At 38.4% G+C, this 17,514-nt stretch overlaps 1 protein-coding gene across 8 annotated transcripts in view; it reads left to right on the top strand.

Moving 5' to 3' along the window:
• Positions 1–17,514, top strand: part of LOC120555944 (ephrin type-A receptor 6-like) — a 65,948-nt gene that overhangs the window by 32,490 nt on the left and 15,944 nt on the right. For 6 of the 8 annotated variants that reach the window (XM_039795159.1, XM_039795156.1, XM_039795158.1 and 3 more), the window contains exons 7-8: positions 7,369–7,524; positions 8,551–8,901. In XM_039795159.1, the coding sequence (XP_039651093.1) occupies positions 7,369–7,524; positions 8,551–8,901 (507 nt within the window). Of the gene's footprint in view, positions 1–5,805; positions 5,863–6,776; positions 7,037–7,368; positions 7,525–8,550; positions 8,902–17,514 lie in introns of those variants that run through there. The other 2 variants (XM_039795160.1, XM_039795161.1) reach the window with 2 other exon arrangements.

Genomic DNA, 17,514 nt, shown 5'->3' with positions numbered 1-17,514 from the left:
ATGGTCTTGCAATGAATGATTTATGGCTTTAATGAATTATGGCCCATTCTTTTTTCCTATCAATAATTTCCATAGGTCTTGCAAAGCTTGTGCTGTGATGAAGACGTGCACTTTGCAAGTAGTTGCAGGAAGTTTAGGCATGAACTTGCGGTGACTTCTGCTTTCTCCTCAGTTTCATTTTGGAACACTGCTTCAAAGGGTGCTGTGATCAAAGCTGTCTGAGAGGCAGCATGGGGAAAGAGCAAAAGAGGGGGAGAGTGAGCGCGCGCGAGAAAGAGAGAGAGAGAGAGAGAGAGAGAGAGCGAGAGAATAGGTAAAACCCCAACGCTCCCAAATATAAGCAGAGCTCTGCGCTAACACGTCCATCTTTCCCTCCCAGCTGCCTAAACAAAGGCATCAGCGCTTATCAAACCCTGCTTTCCACCCCAATAGCATTCTGCCAGACTGTTTTGACATCTCAATCGAGTGCTTTATTATTCCATTCCTTTCATTCAGTGTCAGCCACAAGAGGATTACTCACAGATAGGCTGGTTATATCATGACCTAGATAAGGCAACATCATAGTGCTAATGCTATTTGTTCCACATCCTTTCGTCACACCATCATATTCAAAAGGAGACAGTGGGCAAAGCCAGTAGAGACGTCCTTTTGAATTGTATTTGAATCAGAATAAATATGCAGACAAGACCAAAAACCCACTAGTAAGCTAAGTGATTACATTCAATAGCTGGCAAATCTTTCATATTCGAATATTTAGGTTTTAACAACACCTTCTGAATGATCGGTTTTGCAGCTAACACCTCCGGTCCTTTTCATTAAGTTGATACGAACACAGATTAATAGCGAGAAAGTAAACAAACAGAGATTTTCAGAATCACACAAGTCCATCAGTGTTTGCCATGTCCATGTCGAGAGTTCTCCAATAACGGACAAACATTAGCTTGGTCACTGATGACCTCTGCTGTCTCAAGACATGGGATTGATCAGGCAGAAGAAGTACAAACTTGTGACCTTGAATTTAGGTAAAGTGGACTAGGAAAATGCGGAGATCAATACATTCTCTTAGTTGTATCATTCTCTTAGTTGTATCTCTTCTGTCCATTAAGGACTGTGTTTACTCCGGCCTTTAACGCAGCTCAGCCAGACTAGAGCATCACTCATTCTCTGTGAACTTCACATCTGCATATCAAAGCTGCGAGTACAGAGTAAACATAGTCTCTGGCTCCATCTGTTTCTGACAACGTAAAGCCAAGAGAAAACGTCCAACTACACACCCAAACAACTCAAAATCTCTTAGTTGGCACGTCATTCCTTTCCTGCAAATTTGCAGTTGATGAACTTCCTTTGACCGAGCCCCTGTAGGTTATATCAAATCAAAAACATCCTTAGGTGCTACTCTTGACCTGAAGCTAAAGTTTAACCACTGCAAGGTGTTTTAAAAACAAGTCTTTGTTAAGCTGCTCTGATCAATATTTCCATGGATCAAATTACTGTGTAATTTAAATGGGGATCACTGACAGTGACGTACCCACAGATAATTACCCCCCGACTCTGCAGTTCCTCTCAGCTCTACAGAGCTGTGCAGCATCTTCCAGCACATTGTTTTTGTTTTCCAGACCGCAACTTTACTGTTCTGATTCACATACTGCCCTTATCAGCGATGTTTTCAGCAGGCAGGCAGCTATTTAAAGCAAAAACGCTCTAGAAACCCACTATACACTACCACCACCACTCAGACAAAGTTAGAAACTATTGGTAAACACAGTGGAGCATTTAGCAGCTAAAGAGCCAAAAACTTCCCTTAGTAGTTGGTGGAGACCAATACAGAGCTACAAACTCGACTCCAAACGAATGCTACTATAGCTCTGTATCTGCTGTGTGTAAAGTTGATAATATTAGAATATTGTGTACAGCTTGTTGCGCTAACCCGAGGTGGCCAAAAAATTTATGAATTCAGATTTAGGTAAAAAGAGTTTGATTTTAGTCACTCATTCTGTTAGGAAGTAGAATGTTACAATCACTGCTGAATAGGATTGAACATTATCAAAAGAGAAACTATGGCGCCATACCCTGTCATCTAGACTGATAGCATGCCATGTCTCATAAAAAAAAGACTGTAAAGCTATTTAAAGCTGCAACAAATTTACAAATGAATAGGCAATATTTGTCAAATTCCATTAATAACTTTTGTCATTTTTCAAGCAAAAATGCCAAACATTTAGCCTACGGCTTCCTGCTTCTCAATTGTGAAGATTTGCTTATTTCATTTGCGATATAGCATATTGAATATATTTGGGTTTTGGACTGTTGGATGAATAAAACAACCATAATTGGAATAATAATTGATAGTAATAAAAAAAATTGTTAGTTTTGGCCCTAAAGCTAATAACTGTTAAAACATACTGTGTCTGCATTATTGTTGTATGTTTTCTGTGTACAGCAGTATTTGCTCCGAATGGGAATATGCATTTTGTGCCAATATTTTTCCTTTCATGAAAAAGAATGTGTTCCAAGACAAAAAAGCCAAACAACTGATAGTGTACAAATTGGATGCCATTATGTGCCTGTGTGTGCATATATGTGTAGGGGATGTTTTCAAACTTTTTGATAGGAACAGTGGTATGAGTATTGTAATTGCTTTTTGGTGGTGATCTTCCCAGCGAATCCCAGAGCAGGGAGCAGCTGGAAATTCAAATGAATCTGTGTTTGTTGCCTTTGGCAGGAGCTCAGCATAGGAGGAAAGTAATATCCAAGTGACTGAGGTGCCTCAAAAATTGGAAGCTGGGTGACAAATTACTCTTCCCATTAGAGCTAAGCAGCAATGCAATTTTGGCGAGGATTTCTGTCTGCGTGTCAATCTTTTGTGTCATCCCTTTTACATATCTTTATTCTCAATTCTGTCCACCTGTTTATGCAGATTGTTTTTTCCTTGCATCTCTTTCCTTCTTGCATTTTTCATTTTCGCTCATCTCTACCTTGCACGTCATCTCTTATTTTCTCTCTCATTTAAAACCACTGACCATTGCTAAAGAAAAATACTGTAATGACCTTTGACCACTGTGTTTCAAGCAAATATAGCTAAGTAACATAGAAGATAATAACATATAGAAAGCAAATAAATTGACAATTAGTCAACTAATTGATTAGTTGTCCAACAGACAATTAATTGGCAATGACTTTGATTATCCAATAATCGTTAAGTGGTGTACTCAAGCAAAATTGTCAAAAATTTGCTGGTTTCCGTTTCTCAAATGTGAGGATTTGCTGATTTTCTCTGTTTTATATAATTTTATATTGAATATATTTGAGTTTTGGGCTGTTTCTTGGACGGAATAGTGGTCACAGTGAGTGAAAATGTGATCTGAGATGCGCATTGCAAAATGTGTTATGTGGGATTGTTCATTAGCTATGTGTGATATCTTTCCAACTGAATGACTCACAGTAGTAAAATAGATTTTATTCTGGTCCAAAGACTGAAATAGAACTCTTTCTGTGAGAGAAAGGGCACAATATCCTGGAATGTAATGGTAAGGACCTGTAGTGTAGCTACCAGTTAGTCTATATCCTCGACGTTCCACTTCTGGGATTGCTCCGGTGACGTAGGAAATTTCATTGGATGCATATATTTTCGCGAGAATCTCGCAAAGCGAGACTAGTTAATAGTGCAACCCCAGGGCTAAAAGAAATCCTGTATCAACTGCCACTTTGCTCGTTTGAAAGCCATGATGTCGTTCTCTCATGGGTGGGCCAAATTCTCTGGCTGGGCAAAGCAGAGAAAGGGGAGGTAACCTTGCTCCTTATGACCTCATAAGGAGAAGATTCCAGATCGGCTCATCTGAGCTTTCATTTTCTCAAAGGCAGAGCAGGATACCCAGGGCTCGGTTTACACCTATAACCATTTCTAGCCACTGGGGGACCATAGGCAGGCTGGGGGAATGCATATTAATGTTTAAAAAAAACTCATAAAGTGAAATTTTAATGCTATGGGACCTTTAAGATCTAAAATAACACTTGAGTCTTTGTCGTTATTTGATAACCACTAATACAAAACAATGTGTATAGGGGCCAGTAAAAATTTACTTTGGGCAAGTAGAATTTTTTTTCACTTGACTGACCGGGCAGGTGAAAAAATACAACATTGAACCCTGCAGTCAGTGTCTTCTTTCCTGAATCAGCAGCTGTAGTAGCAGCATATGCTAGCGGAGTATTGTCCTAGTCTGCAAAAAAAAAAAACACATAAACATTGGCCACTGACCTCGGTGATGGCAGTCAATGAGGCGAACATCTGCCGATACCGAATTAATTGTATTAATAGCTGAATGAACAACTGAACTGTTGATGGTATAACTGAAAATACTCTTAACACGTTTCGAGCCTCGGAGAGACTCACAATACAACAATCTAGCCACAGGTAGAAAGTCTTATCCTTATTCAACCAGTACTCTCCTACAGGTCTCGTAAACATGTAGATACTAAAGATACTGCGTCAGTCCGCATAATCATCTTAGGGATTTAGTGTATCTACAACTACTGAATGTATTGAATCTGAAGCTCCATTACTGCATGAATAGAAGTACCAGGAGCAATTTGATTCAATTTACTTTCAATTTACTTTATTTCACCAGGATAATCCACTCTGTAACAATAGTCTTTTACAAGGAGTCGTGGGTACAGTACCGGATTCTGGGTAGCAGCTGGACATAATTCATGTCAGACATTATGAAACTTATCACTGTACAATAAAAAGGGCTAATATAAACAGAGGGATTATAGTAGCAATGTTTCTCAATGAAGGCAATAAAGCATCAGACAATAACACACTTATGTAATATGGTCTGTCGCTGATGATGTGAGAAAGAAAAGAAAGAAATGTGGCTCCCTACTTATGTAATTGTGGGGAAAATATTAAAAAGGCTGAAATTATAAAATCCTTCTGGCTGGCTGCCATGCAGTCTTAATTGAATTTCCAAATGAGTTACATTTTTCTCTATCATTGCATAGTCTGTCTTACAGCTGGCATATTTATTTGATAACTTTGAAATTATTATCCATGCACCCACACTTCTCATACAAATCACTCTCATACAATTATTCCCAGATTTTTTAATCACACTAGTAGTGCTTTATTTTTCTCTGCTGAGATAAGTCTGGGGAAAAGGAGGCAATCTGCAATGTTTTTGCCATATTCTGATAAGCGTTAAGGTAAAGAGAGAAGTAGAAGACAGCAGGAGGAGAGATGGGAAAAGGAAAAATATTGGAAGAAAGATGGGGGGAAAAAAATCAAGAAAACTGTGGCAGAGCAAAAGAGAGAGAAAAAATTGGAAAGATAAGGAAAGCAGTTGGTTGAAATGATGGAAAAAATAAATGGAAAGGTAAAACGGGAGAGAACTGGAGGTAGTAATGAGGTAGGAAAGTGAACCAGGGTAAGGATGGAAAACTAAAGAATACTTAGGTCAGCAGAATGGACCAGGCAAGTGGATGGAGGTTTTAGACTGAAAGACAGCTAAACCTGCTGATTAAAACAAATGGGCTCCAGATTATTTTCCATAGTTTAATTTATATATATCTTGTTCCATCATTTCATTGAAGCTGTATTAGTGATATTATATGCCTCTCAAGATGCTGTTTTTTTTATTTATATATGTTGTACATTATTTCATGTTTTTTATTTAATTCTGTAATCTCTAGAAATTATACAATCTAAAATAGTCAGCAAGTACTTGAGATAAAAAGCCTTGGTCCTAGCCGCATCACTATCGTGCCAATGATGACGTTAAATCAAACCCTCTCATGTAATATTGCATGATACATCACCATCTGTAAATCCAGAGGAAAGTCATAGTTCCCAGAGGATGAGTTTTGGTAATCCCTTATTCACTTAGCTAGCATTAGCTCCTAATTTCCCATAAACTCCCATATAGGGAGTTGAAATTTGAAATAAAACACTTATTTTATTTTAGACTTGATACTTCAGTAAACAGTGAAAGCCGAATAACTTTCAGCGTCGTCAGCTAGCTCAGGATCATAGGTTTCTATGCTAACGTTAGCTAGATAACGAGCTAATTTAAAGACAATTGACCCTCGTAGATTAACCATGAGATTAACCCTAGTTTACCTGCGAAGCGTCAGTATGTTAACAGCTCCAGTAACGTTACTTGCTAATAGTGGTAGTTATTAATGTGATTAATGTGAATTAGCTAGCTAGTAGTATAAACAAACAAATCTATGAGTGTAACGTAGCTACGTTTGTAGTGTCAAAACTCCGTTCTCACAGTGTTCACTCAACATACTCCCACATTTTGGAGGGTGGCTTGGTTATTTTACTGGGAGCTAGCTGCGTTCAGCCAGCGGACAGACCAGAGGGGGCAGCACCGTCTCTGCCAAACATGGAGAAATATATCTTCAACTAACGTTAACATTACCTCCAAACTTGTTTTTATTGAATGCGGTTAGTTTCCCCTAGCTGGCTATCTAGCTACATCCGACAAACACCCAGGATTAATTCCTGAAGTGAGGACGGAACTTTGGTAGTGTTTCCTACGGTCACCGAGGCACAAAATTACGAAACCCACTATGGCCACGCCAAGACCTGCCCTACGAAGCAGCTCGATTGGTTGGGGTTAGGCATTTGACCTTGAGTGGTTACTGGTTAAGGTTAGGTTTGGGTTAAAATGCAGCCCAGTGGCCAATAGTAGTGTGTGAATGCTATTGAAGGGCGGGTCTTGGCGTGGCCATAGTGGGGAAAAACATATCGCCACCGGGGATGACCGTTGGTGGTCAGTGACAGCCCCAGGCCCGACCTCGACTTTTTGAAAAAACTGAAGCTATTGATATATGATTATTTATCTCCTGTCAAATAATTTGTAAAGTAAAGTGATCGGTGACTTTTTCCAACGAGTGATTAGTCGAAAGTGTTTGATTCTTAATTTTTTAGGGAACGTTTCAAAGATTCTTGTTGACTTTTGGATCTTAACAGGAAACCTATGAACATCTGCTATTCTGTTAACTTGACAAATTCTACCTCAAGAAAACACAGGTATTGTCAAAAATGTGGTGCTTCCACGTCTGCCAGGGCCTATGAGCTGTCTGTATGTGTTTTTTTTTTAAATATGTGTGTGTTGTGGGAGAAAAGGGGTATTACAGGTGTGTGCCATCTGTTAGACTGGACAATGGACAGCACCATAAGCATGTGGCTTAGTAGCTAATAGATGACAGTGATCCATAGTACCTCAAAAAATAAGGTCAGACCACAGGTGAGGAGAGCAGCTGGAAATGTAATTAAATGTATGTGTGCTGATGGAAATGCAATTGCATGAGGAACATTAACCTTGTGTAACTGGCTTTTTTCTCCCCTCTCCTTTTCTACAGCTTGTAAGCCTGGCTTCTTCAAGGCATATGCAGGGAACACTATATGCTCCAAGTGTCCTCCACATAGCTCCAGCCATGACCAGGCCGCCACCATCTGCCACTGTGACAAAGGCTTCTACAGAGCTATCAAGGACTCCTCCACCATGGCTTGTACAAGTTAGTAGAGCAGTTACAAAAGACAAACTCTCTCTTTTAGCTGCATAGTTTCTGTTCGCATGTCTGTCATTTATTTTAGTCTGCTGTGCCATCTTTCTTTCCCCCATCCATCTGGTCTTGTTTTTTAGCAATATGATTGAGCTAAATTTAGATATACTGTATGCCAGCATTACTTTATTCCTCCCTATCTCAACTTTGAAAAAAACATCTGTTATGAAGTACTTCATTCATAGCATGAGAAATTATGATGTAACATCCATGAAATTGACAAGTAGCATACTGGAATGAAACACGTAGGGCACTCTGAAAGCTTACCACCCACATGCCTACAAACAGATATTCAAAGGCACACTTGCAACTTCAGTTCTGATCACTTTGCCAAACCAGACATTGTACAGTTTTTAAAAAATGGATAAAAGTCAAATCTGTGTACATTCCAGGAAATTGACACATAGGCTGTTGGAATAAAACATTGCAGAATAAGCTGAAAGCCAACCACCCACCCACATACCTACACACACACACAGTACCTACACACATCCACATATACACACACACACACACAGACACACACACACACACACACACACACTACAGATTCAAATTATGCTCACTTGCTGCTAAAGGGACATTTAATTGACATGTTTTGGTGATCATGTGCCCAATTTAGCTTCATCCTCAAGGTTAGATGAGTGGTGTATTAGCTGTTATACGTAATACTGATACTTACATACAAACATGCATTTTTACACAGTAGTATGCCACAAGTAAGATCTTATTGCTGCTCATTTCATAATTTTTTTGTAAACCGTAGACACTCATAGTGGCTCTCCCAAGAGGTCTACAGTCTGAATTGGCACCAATGATCATAGATTATTTTGTCTACTCTTGAATTCAATCAGACAACAACCAAACCCCTCTATATGTGTTATGCTATATTTGTACAAGGCCTTTTCTTTAAAATACCTGACAAAGATATTAGTGAGTTATGAATGAGTAATCTCAATACCTTTTCTCTCTCTTCAGGGACTCCGTCGGCTCCCAGGAACCTGGTCTCATTGATCAATGACACGGCTCTCTTCTTGCAGTGGATGCCTCCTAGTGACACAGGTGGCAGGGAGGACATCACTTATAACATCCTGTGTCAGCGCTGTGATGGAAGAGATGGAGACAGTGGTGTGACACAGTGTGAACCATGTGAGCCAGAACTGCGGTTCATCCCAAGGCCACTTGGACTGACTGGTACCTCTGTGGCAATACTAGATTTTGCAATGCACGCCACCTACACCTTCCACGTGGAGGCTGCGAATGGCGTCTCTGGGCTCGGGGTGTCTGCACGCTCGCTGGCGAATGTTACCGTCAACACACACCAAGCTGGTGAGTTGCAGAGCTCTTGTTCACTTCAGTGCTACTTTCCAGTTCTGTTTGATTTACTGTCTGCAGATCCAACCGTGGTAATGGTGACAAGCAGATGTACCTCCAACAAAATTATATCATTGACTTGTATTGATGTTCTTGACTTGGATAACATTTACAATTAATTACTAATTTCATGAGTGCTTGAACAGATAGTGGATTAATTAATTGATCCATCGACATTTAATTGCAAACATTTTAGATTCTCATTACTGTAATTAGAGAACTTTGGGTTTTTTACTGTTACTAAGACAAAAAAAGCAAATCAGAGACTTCACACTGGGTTCCACGGCCTATATTTCTGATTAAGGTATGACTTTTTAAAAAATATTTGAAAGATAAATAATGTTTGTTGCAGCCATGAATTTCATAATTACAGAAATCAATTTTAAAATATTTTGCAGGGCTGAAATAGTACATGGTAAGCCACAAAATATTGCCACACATTTGTCATTTTAATCCTGCTGGTATGGGCAAAATGGCAATCTGGAACGGTGGCAATTTTCCCAGTGGACCATTCAGACTGTAGGGTGGCAGGGAGCCAAGCAAAACCGAAGAATTGTTTGCAAACTAGCAGGTTACAAAAAATACTGCTGCCGCGGCGGCCTATAGCTTACCTGGAAGAGTTCGCGCCCCATGTAGGCTCAGTCCTTGCCAGCGGCCCGGGTTCAAATCAGATCCGAGGCCCTTTGCTGCATGTCTTCCCCTCTCTCTCTCCCCCGTTTCCTGTCTAAAAAAATAAAAAAGATATAAAAAAAGTACAGCTGCCCAAAAACACCTGCCGCCCCTAACTACCTAACTAACACAAGCATTAACAAGATATCGAAACAAAAATAAAGTGGAAAAATAGTCTGCATTTCTTGTAGTGCTCATCCACAACATTGGTTGGAGTATCTGTGGACTGGCTGTGAGGGACCAGTTTAGGTTGAATGCTTACAATCACTCACTTATAGATACTGGTAATGTAACTGTCCACTGCATTTGATAAATTAAACTGTATCTTAAAGCTTTGAGTTAAATTTCATAATGTTGGTGCATATTGGCTGTAGGACACTATTGACTATTCCTAAAAATCACAAATTTTAGTGTGCAATACATTTGCAGTTTATGTATTCCATATGTTCTCTTTTTTCTGGACAGATTGTTGAGGGTTAACATTCAACTAGCCATATTTATTTCTAAAATATTAATAAAGGTTACATTTACAGTCTTATGCTTGACATATGCATACTGTAGTTACATAATACCTGATTCATAGCTCATAAATATTGCGTTTGCATGGGAACAGATGGAGACATTTATGCTACAGTAACAGGAACATTTATTTATTCTGCACCTAGATTTGCCTTTCTCCCTCCTGAGCACTCTGTGGCGTATTCCACATTCTCTGTCTCTCCATCCCGCTTAATGTGTCAATAGGTGAAACATATAGCTGACCCTTAAATAGCTGACAGAGCCATTGTGACCTGAACCCAGTCCTAATTAGCAGTTTCTGGCTGACCTGAGATCAACCATAGATTCTAGATGTCCTCAAGTTAGCAATGCATTAGGGAAAAAATAAGAGACCTGAGTTCTAGAGACTACTGGAACCTGATATTTTAAGGGCAAGAATATTGATGGAATAATTGATGGAGAATGTGGAAATGAAGGAAGCAAAGGGAGTGGATTAATAAATTATACTGGGATATATGTGCACAGTTTCTCTCCTTTCAGCAAGTGCAGCAAGCCAGTATTGAGATAAAATTCTGATGAGGACAAGACAGGCCCTCATCAGTGGCTCAGATATCAAAATAGGGATTTAGGTATATCTGTGCTAAATCATCTTTGTGTGCAATAACAGGCTGTCGTAACCGTAGCAGCAAGGTTGTTGCGGTTTATCATTTTGTATTCTAACTCACCAGATAACAATAGGAGAAATGCTTTTGGTTTAGTAATACAACTGTAGAGACTGAAAGGAAGTGGAAAAAACATGCATATCATATAAAAAACTGTTTATCATGTTTTCAACTTTTTGAGTTTTAGAGACAAAGTTTAGTCTACAATTTTCTGTAGGCTTACAGACAGCTATCTGTCTTATTACATTTACATTAGATGGCAGGAGCAAAGTCTCTTAAAGACATCTGGTCTGTATTCCGAAGTCTCGGTTTTGTGGTATCCTGATCAGAATGGTGCTGTGAATGATGTGATAAAAAACAAGACTTAGCCTTTTCTCAATGCTGCTGTTTAGCAAGTATAATGTTGACCATGTTCAATATTTTAGTTTAGCTTGTTAGCATGCTAACATTTGCTTATTAGCACACAAAACACAAAGTACAGCTGAGGAAGAATGTCATTAGTTGTTATTTGGAAGAAAATAGAAGTATTGATCAAAATAAAATGTTGACCTGATGTGGCGCTGGAGGAAAAGTCAGGGGATCACCAAAGTCAGTAAGATTCATCATGTGGGGGGTGTGAATGTCTGTAGCAAATTCCATGGCAATCCATCAATTAGTTGTTGAGATATTTCAGTCTGGACCAACGTGGTGGACTAGCTCCAGACTTTGAAGTGTGATTAAAAAATATGACCAATTTCCTTTTTAAGTTATTATAAATTCCTACCAACCTTTTTGTGTTTATTGGCTCTCTGTAATGATTCATCATAGTTATGTTGACACTTCTCTCATTTTTTCAGGCAATATAGAGTGCATGGTTGGTAAGTGGGGAAAAAATGATCCCTATAATCATAGCACCTGCCTGTTGGTCTTGAATCAGGCTCCTTCTCATTCAAGAAAGGTTCATAACTTCAACAGTTATTTCTCGTGGCTAATTCTCCCCTGAGAAAATATTGTATCAAGTATTATTTTTAGAAATGTTTGGGTGATAGGCTGCCATACTATGGAAACCAGATGTCAGGTGTGTATGTGTCACTTCATACACATCTCTCCGGCAAAAGCAGCTAGACTGATGGGAGGAAGGTGAAATGCTAAAATAATCTCTGTGGAGGAGGAGGAGCAGCCTGTGGGGATGTTTCCATTAGGATGTTTAGAATTGATTAACTTGTCAAATTGCCTTTCCTCAGTAGATACACTGTATGCACAAACAGCCAGGCACGCATGCAAACAAGCAGGAAAACAAATCCATACACGTATGACATTTGAACACATATTTGCTTCACCCATGTACCACCCCCAGCATGTGGTCTGTTAGTCAGTGCTCTTGTTTTTCTCTACCACACACACACACACACACACACACACACACACACACATATATACACACACACACATATATACACATATACACATATACATATATATATATATATATATATAAACTATTTGTTTAAATATATAACCGTTCGCCCACATTTTATGTAGGAAAAGGGCTAAATAAAAAGGAAAGTATTCTGTAAGTTAGCCCAGTAAGCCCACTCTACATCATTCATACGGTTTGAATGCAGTTTTCCATAGCTCATTGTCTGCAGTTCATTAGACTGCAATGTTTACGTGGATCCACAGGAAATTCACTCATCAATTAATGTCTATATGTTAGCTGTACATAGGCAAGGCAAGGCAAGGCAGCTTTATTTATATAGCACATTTCAGCAACAGGGCAATTCAAAGTGCTTTACATAAAACATGAAAGAGCATTCAGAAAACAATTAAAAACAATTTAAAAACATTCAAAGTCAAGAATAAAATTTACAGTGCAGTATAAGAATTAAAAAAAAAAAAAACTGAGAGAAACATAAAAGACAAGAATAAAATTTACAGTGCAGTTTAAGCACTGTTAGGTAGGCACTGCTATGCACTGTTAGGCATGGTTCTAGGTACTATTAAGCCCTGTTAGGCAATATTAGGTACTGTTAGGTAAAACATTAAAACAGTTAAACTTTTAAAAGCAGATAAAATAGGTTATTTAAAGAAAGGCAAGATCAAAAAGATAGATCTTCAGCCTTGATTTAAAAGAACTGAGAGTTATAGCGGACCTGCAGTTTTCTGGGAGTTTGTTCCAGATATGTGGAGCATAAAAACTGAACGCTGCTTCCCCCTGTTTAGTTCTGACTCTGGGGACAACAAGTAGACCTGTCCCAGACGACCTGAGAGGTCTGGGTGGCTCATAGTGTAGTAGCAGATCAGAAATGTATTTTGGCCCTAAACCGTTTAGTGATTTATAAACCAGCAAAAGTATTTTGAAATCAATTCTTTGAGGCACTGGAAGCCAGTGTAGAGACTTCAGTACTGGAGTGATGTGATCCACATAGAGGAAAATCATTCAGGAGGCTTCTTGATGATGCTGTCTAATAACAGACCAATGTTAGAAAATCTATTTAAATTCTTCACAGCACCATGTGTCTGATGTTTACATTTGTTTCAGAAGCGCTCCAAAATGTACTTTAAATTCAAATGAGGTGGAACATGTATTGAGTTGTGAGAAAAGGCTTGTTGTAAATCTGTGCTTGTCCAAACTTATGTTTGGATGGATTTGGGATGGACAGGCTCATTGCCAATTAACACAGATAAGGTGATTCATGTAATTGATTGTGATATTATGTCAATGATGGAATAATAGCCAATCAAAAGCAGAATTAGCAGTTAACTGGATTTTTTTTTTGTGAGAAGGAGGAAGGGGGGGCGTTTTCTTTTTCTGTTGACATGCTGTCTGTTTGTAAATTGCATATTAATGCCTCATTATGCTTTTAATTATGCTAAACCTATTAATCAAACTTACTTATCATTTCTCTGTGTGCTTGTCTAACCTTGATAAGTTATAATGCCCAGTTAAGGAAGATGCATGATCACTTTGTCTTTGAACAGAGTGGAGTGTTTATTGCCTTCCGATGATATAATATACTTAAGTAATCATTCAGTTTTGTAGCCGTAATAGCTGAACAATATTTGTGTAGTCATAGATTCTCAGAAGACACATTTGATCATCTTGGATGCCCCTTTGTGTGCACTCTCCTCCGCACTTAATTTCACTTTGTAAAGCAGGATGCTGGTTTTTGGCTTGTTGTAGCCTCGCAAGGCAGCAACGCAGAGCGGAGTGAGCAGGATGATCTCTGTGTTTATGCACAGCGAACTGCACTCCCCTCAAAATACACTGTAGTTATTGCTCAGCAGAGCGTTTCTCACTGATGATTCCTCCCACAAAGTTCACTGCAGTATCTTGTGAAGAGGCACAGAGAAATCAGTGCAAATTTGTGTTAGGTGTTTGATGCACAGAGGAAAAATGGGCTCCTACAACAGGAACAGAGAGACAACCCACAAAGATAGACTCACTCTGTGTTAAAAGTAATCCTTATGTAAGATAAATGCTTGTGTCCAAGCTGAGGCTGAAACTAAAGATTACACTTGTGTCCAAGTTTATATGTGTTTTGTTGGTGGTATATGTTAGGTTTTATATTTGGGAAGCCTGGAAGAATCTAAATTAATTGAATTACATATCTAGTCGAAACAAATCATTCGCAAAATATGAGATTTAATGATGCATTGATCCTTGCTGAAATAATCAAAATTTAATTGCCGCTGGTTTAAATGGTTAAATCCCTACAGAGTTGTGCTCATTGTCTTTTAATCATTCCAGACTACTGCTCTGCTAATACACTACTACAGATTGTACTGCGCTCTTTAAAATTGGATAAATACATACTTATTAATAAGTAATTAGGAATACGGTTCACTGATATTTTGTTGTATTGTCTTCTGACTCGTTGTTGGTTCACTATAACAAACGTGTGCTCAATCAGTATGTTTTTTAAGTCACATTGCATTCATAAGTATGCATGTATAGCCTGTGGTACGTAGTTTGATTATAGCTTCACGTACAGTGAGTTATCACCATGACATCATTTTAGGATTGCCAAATTTAAGAGTCCTTACCCTCCAATCTGACATTTAGCCAGCCAATGCTGTTGTCGGCCCTTTTTTCGAACATCTGTGGCTGTCAACGGCATATATTGTAACTGTTGGTTCTGTCAATTTATTACCTTCATTTTTTCTGCTTAGGCAAGCAAGAAACCACAAGGGGAAAATACCAGTGGAAGGCAAACAACTACAGTTACAATTGCAGCTGTGTAAGAGACACATTACCAATTTGTGTTCTGTGCATACAGTATGTTTCATCAGGTCTTTCTATGGCTGCTTTGACCAGTTAAACATTTGGGTAGAAAGGAGAGGTTTATGTAGATAACCTTTCATATGAACCTCACATGGGAAATTACTGGCTGTTCACTTGTCTTTTATAATATTGTTATTATTTTTATTATTTTGTTTACAAAACAATAACAACAAGAGTCATGCAAAGTTCTCACATGCTAAATCCACGTGTGAACATTTTCCACTGTTTTATGGTGTCCTGATTCAGGAGCTTTTCTCTCTTTTACTTTGCTCTTTTCCCCTTTCCCCCAGTGGATTCTCTTCTGTTTGCATCTCCTTTGCTCTGGGAATAAGGCTGACGTCTATTTATACGCTCAGATGCTGGGGAGATGCAACCTTGTGGGATTTCTTTAAAGCTCTCTCTCTTCCCTCTTTCTCGCTCTCCTCTTCCCCCTCTGTCCTTTCTTTATCTTTCTCTATCTGTAGTTGAGGGTTAACCTATTTTTTTATGTTGCCAATAAACCAACTATAGAGCTTATAGATTCTCAATTATCTTTTGATGTGTGTGATTAAACTGTAATGACCTTAATTGTTTTCTTTGAGCTTACTCATATAGAGCAGTAGCTTTCGAACCAGTGGATTGATTTAAACCTGAAATAGCTTCTTGCATAAGAGTTTAGAGGGTTTTTAAAGCATTTTCTAACATTGCAAAAATGTCTACACACAGGAAACTACACTTGTCAAGCACAGTGGCACACACACACACATATGGTGATAGATACATAACATTATGCTGTATTCTGCAGACAGAAATCCCCTCTAGTAATGTGATTCTCACAGACATTCTTATCCCTTAAGTGGGTTATGCATATTTATGTGCCTGGTTACACCGGTGCCAACTGAAAAACATCATTTCTTAAACATGACATTTATGGGTACCTTTCTTGCTTAGATATGTTTTAACTGATTAATTGAAATCACAAGCATATATTATATTTACAAATGTATTTCATTATTTAAATTTTGGTCTGTTCAAGGAATCTTTTTATGGTTTTAACTACATTTAAAACTAATAAGCCCTCACAAACATAATCTCGGTCCTTGTACAGTGGTTTTTGATAACTACGGAGTGAGAAAACTGGACTTTGCGGGTTTAGAAGTAGTCATCTCTGCAACATGGATCGATGCATTTTGGAGCTATTCTTACTCAGCTTTGTCGATGTTTGCCTCAGGTTTTGTGCATGCGCTACTTGCATACACTTCCATATTTACAGTGGATAACTACAGATGTTTCTCTACCTGTCAGTACTGTGTGCTAGTCCGATACGAAGTTAAAACGGTTGACGGAAAATGAATCGCTAATTATATATAATATCAATTCTTTTTCAAGCAAAATAAGCTAGATATTACAGAGTTCCTGGTTCTTTTCTTTCTTTATGATTTAGTAAGTTAAAAATTGTTTCGGCTTTGGACTGTTGGTTAGAAAACACAAGTTATTTGAAGATTGATTGGTATTTTCACCGATTTCTGACATTTTCTTGACCAAATATGTATCGATTAACAGAAAAAAGAAATCAGCAGAGTAATCGATAGTGAAAAGTAATTGTTAGCTGCAGCCCTACTGTGAACCTTCTAATTTGTGTTTGATTACAGTGCTAACATTGTATTGTCAATATGGGTTATACGTCAGTCAGACAGTAACAATAAAATATCCACAGCTAAATCTGAAATGCTTCAGCTACCTGTCATATATCTATTAACCTGAAAGAACTTGCTGAAAGATTTGTTAAAGAATCAAAATCAGAATCAGAAAGGGTTTTATTGCCAAGTACGTTTGTTAACACATACAAGGAATTTGTTTTGGTGTTGTTGGTGCACATCACACATTCTCTAAATGGAATATTAAACAATATAAGTATAGGTATAAACAATACAAGTATAAGTATATGTACACAGTATGTATTCAATTAAATTAAAAACAAAAATAAAGATAGAAAAAAAAAAAATTTAAATTAAAATAAAGAGCAAAGAGCATTACAGCAGAGGAAAGGAAAGGAACTGGTTTTTAATATTGTGCGCTTTGTATTAATGACTGCTTTTTTTCTCAAGTAGACACTGCGCTTATTATTAAGCTAAAACTTCCAGGTATGGCGCTGATGACATTCGCTCAGCAACTCATTGGATTTTGTCTGCCTTGCCTGTGCACTTTTGCACTGCAGTGTTCTGTCAATACATGGTGTATATTTTTGTTGGTGTGTCTGCTGTGTGCCATTATTAACTGCAGCAGGCAGCCAGACTGAGAGGCTTGAGACCCCACAACATCTCCAGGCACTCTGCGTGGCTCAGACACCACCTGCCACCAGGATAGAGAGGACACGTTACCTGCAATAACATGGCTGACATGGCAGATGTCTTATCTGGCTCTGCAAACTGTTTAAAAGGCCCCATTTGGACCTGGTATCAAAATTGGATGTGAGTGATCGGCTCACAAGTGGAC

This window comes from Perca fluviatilis, chromosome 3, assembly GCF_010015445.1.
Source record: "Perca fluviatilis chromosome 3, GENO_Pfluv_1.0, whole genome shotgun sequence".
Classification (NCBI taxonomy): domain Eukaryota; kingdom Metazoa; phylum Chordata; class Actinopteri; order Perciformes; family Percidae; genus Perca; species Perca fluviatilis.
The sequence above is the reverse complement of the archived record's forward strand: the minus strand, read 5'-3'. Positions and strand labels throughout refer to the sequence as shown.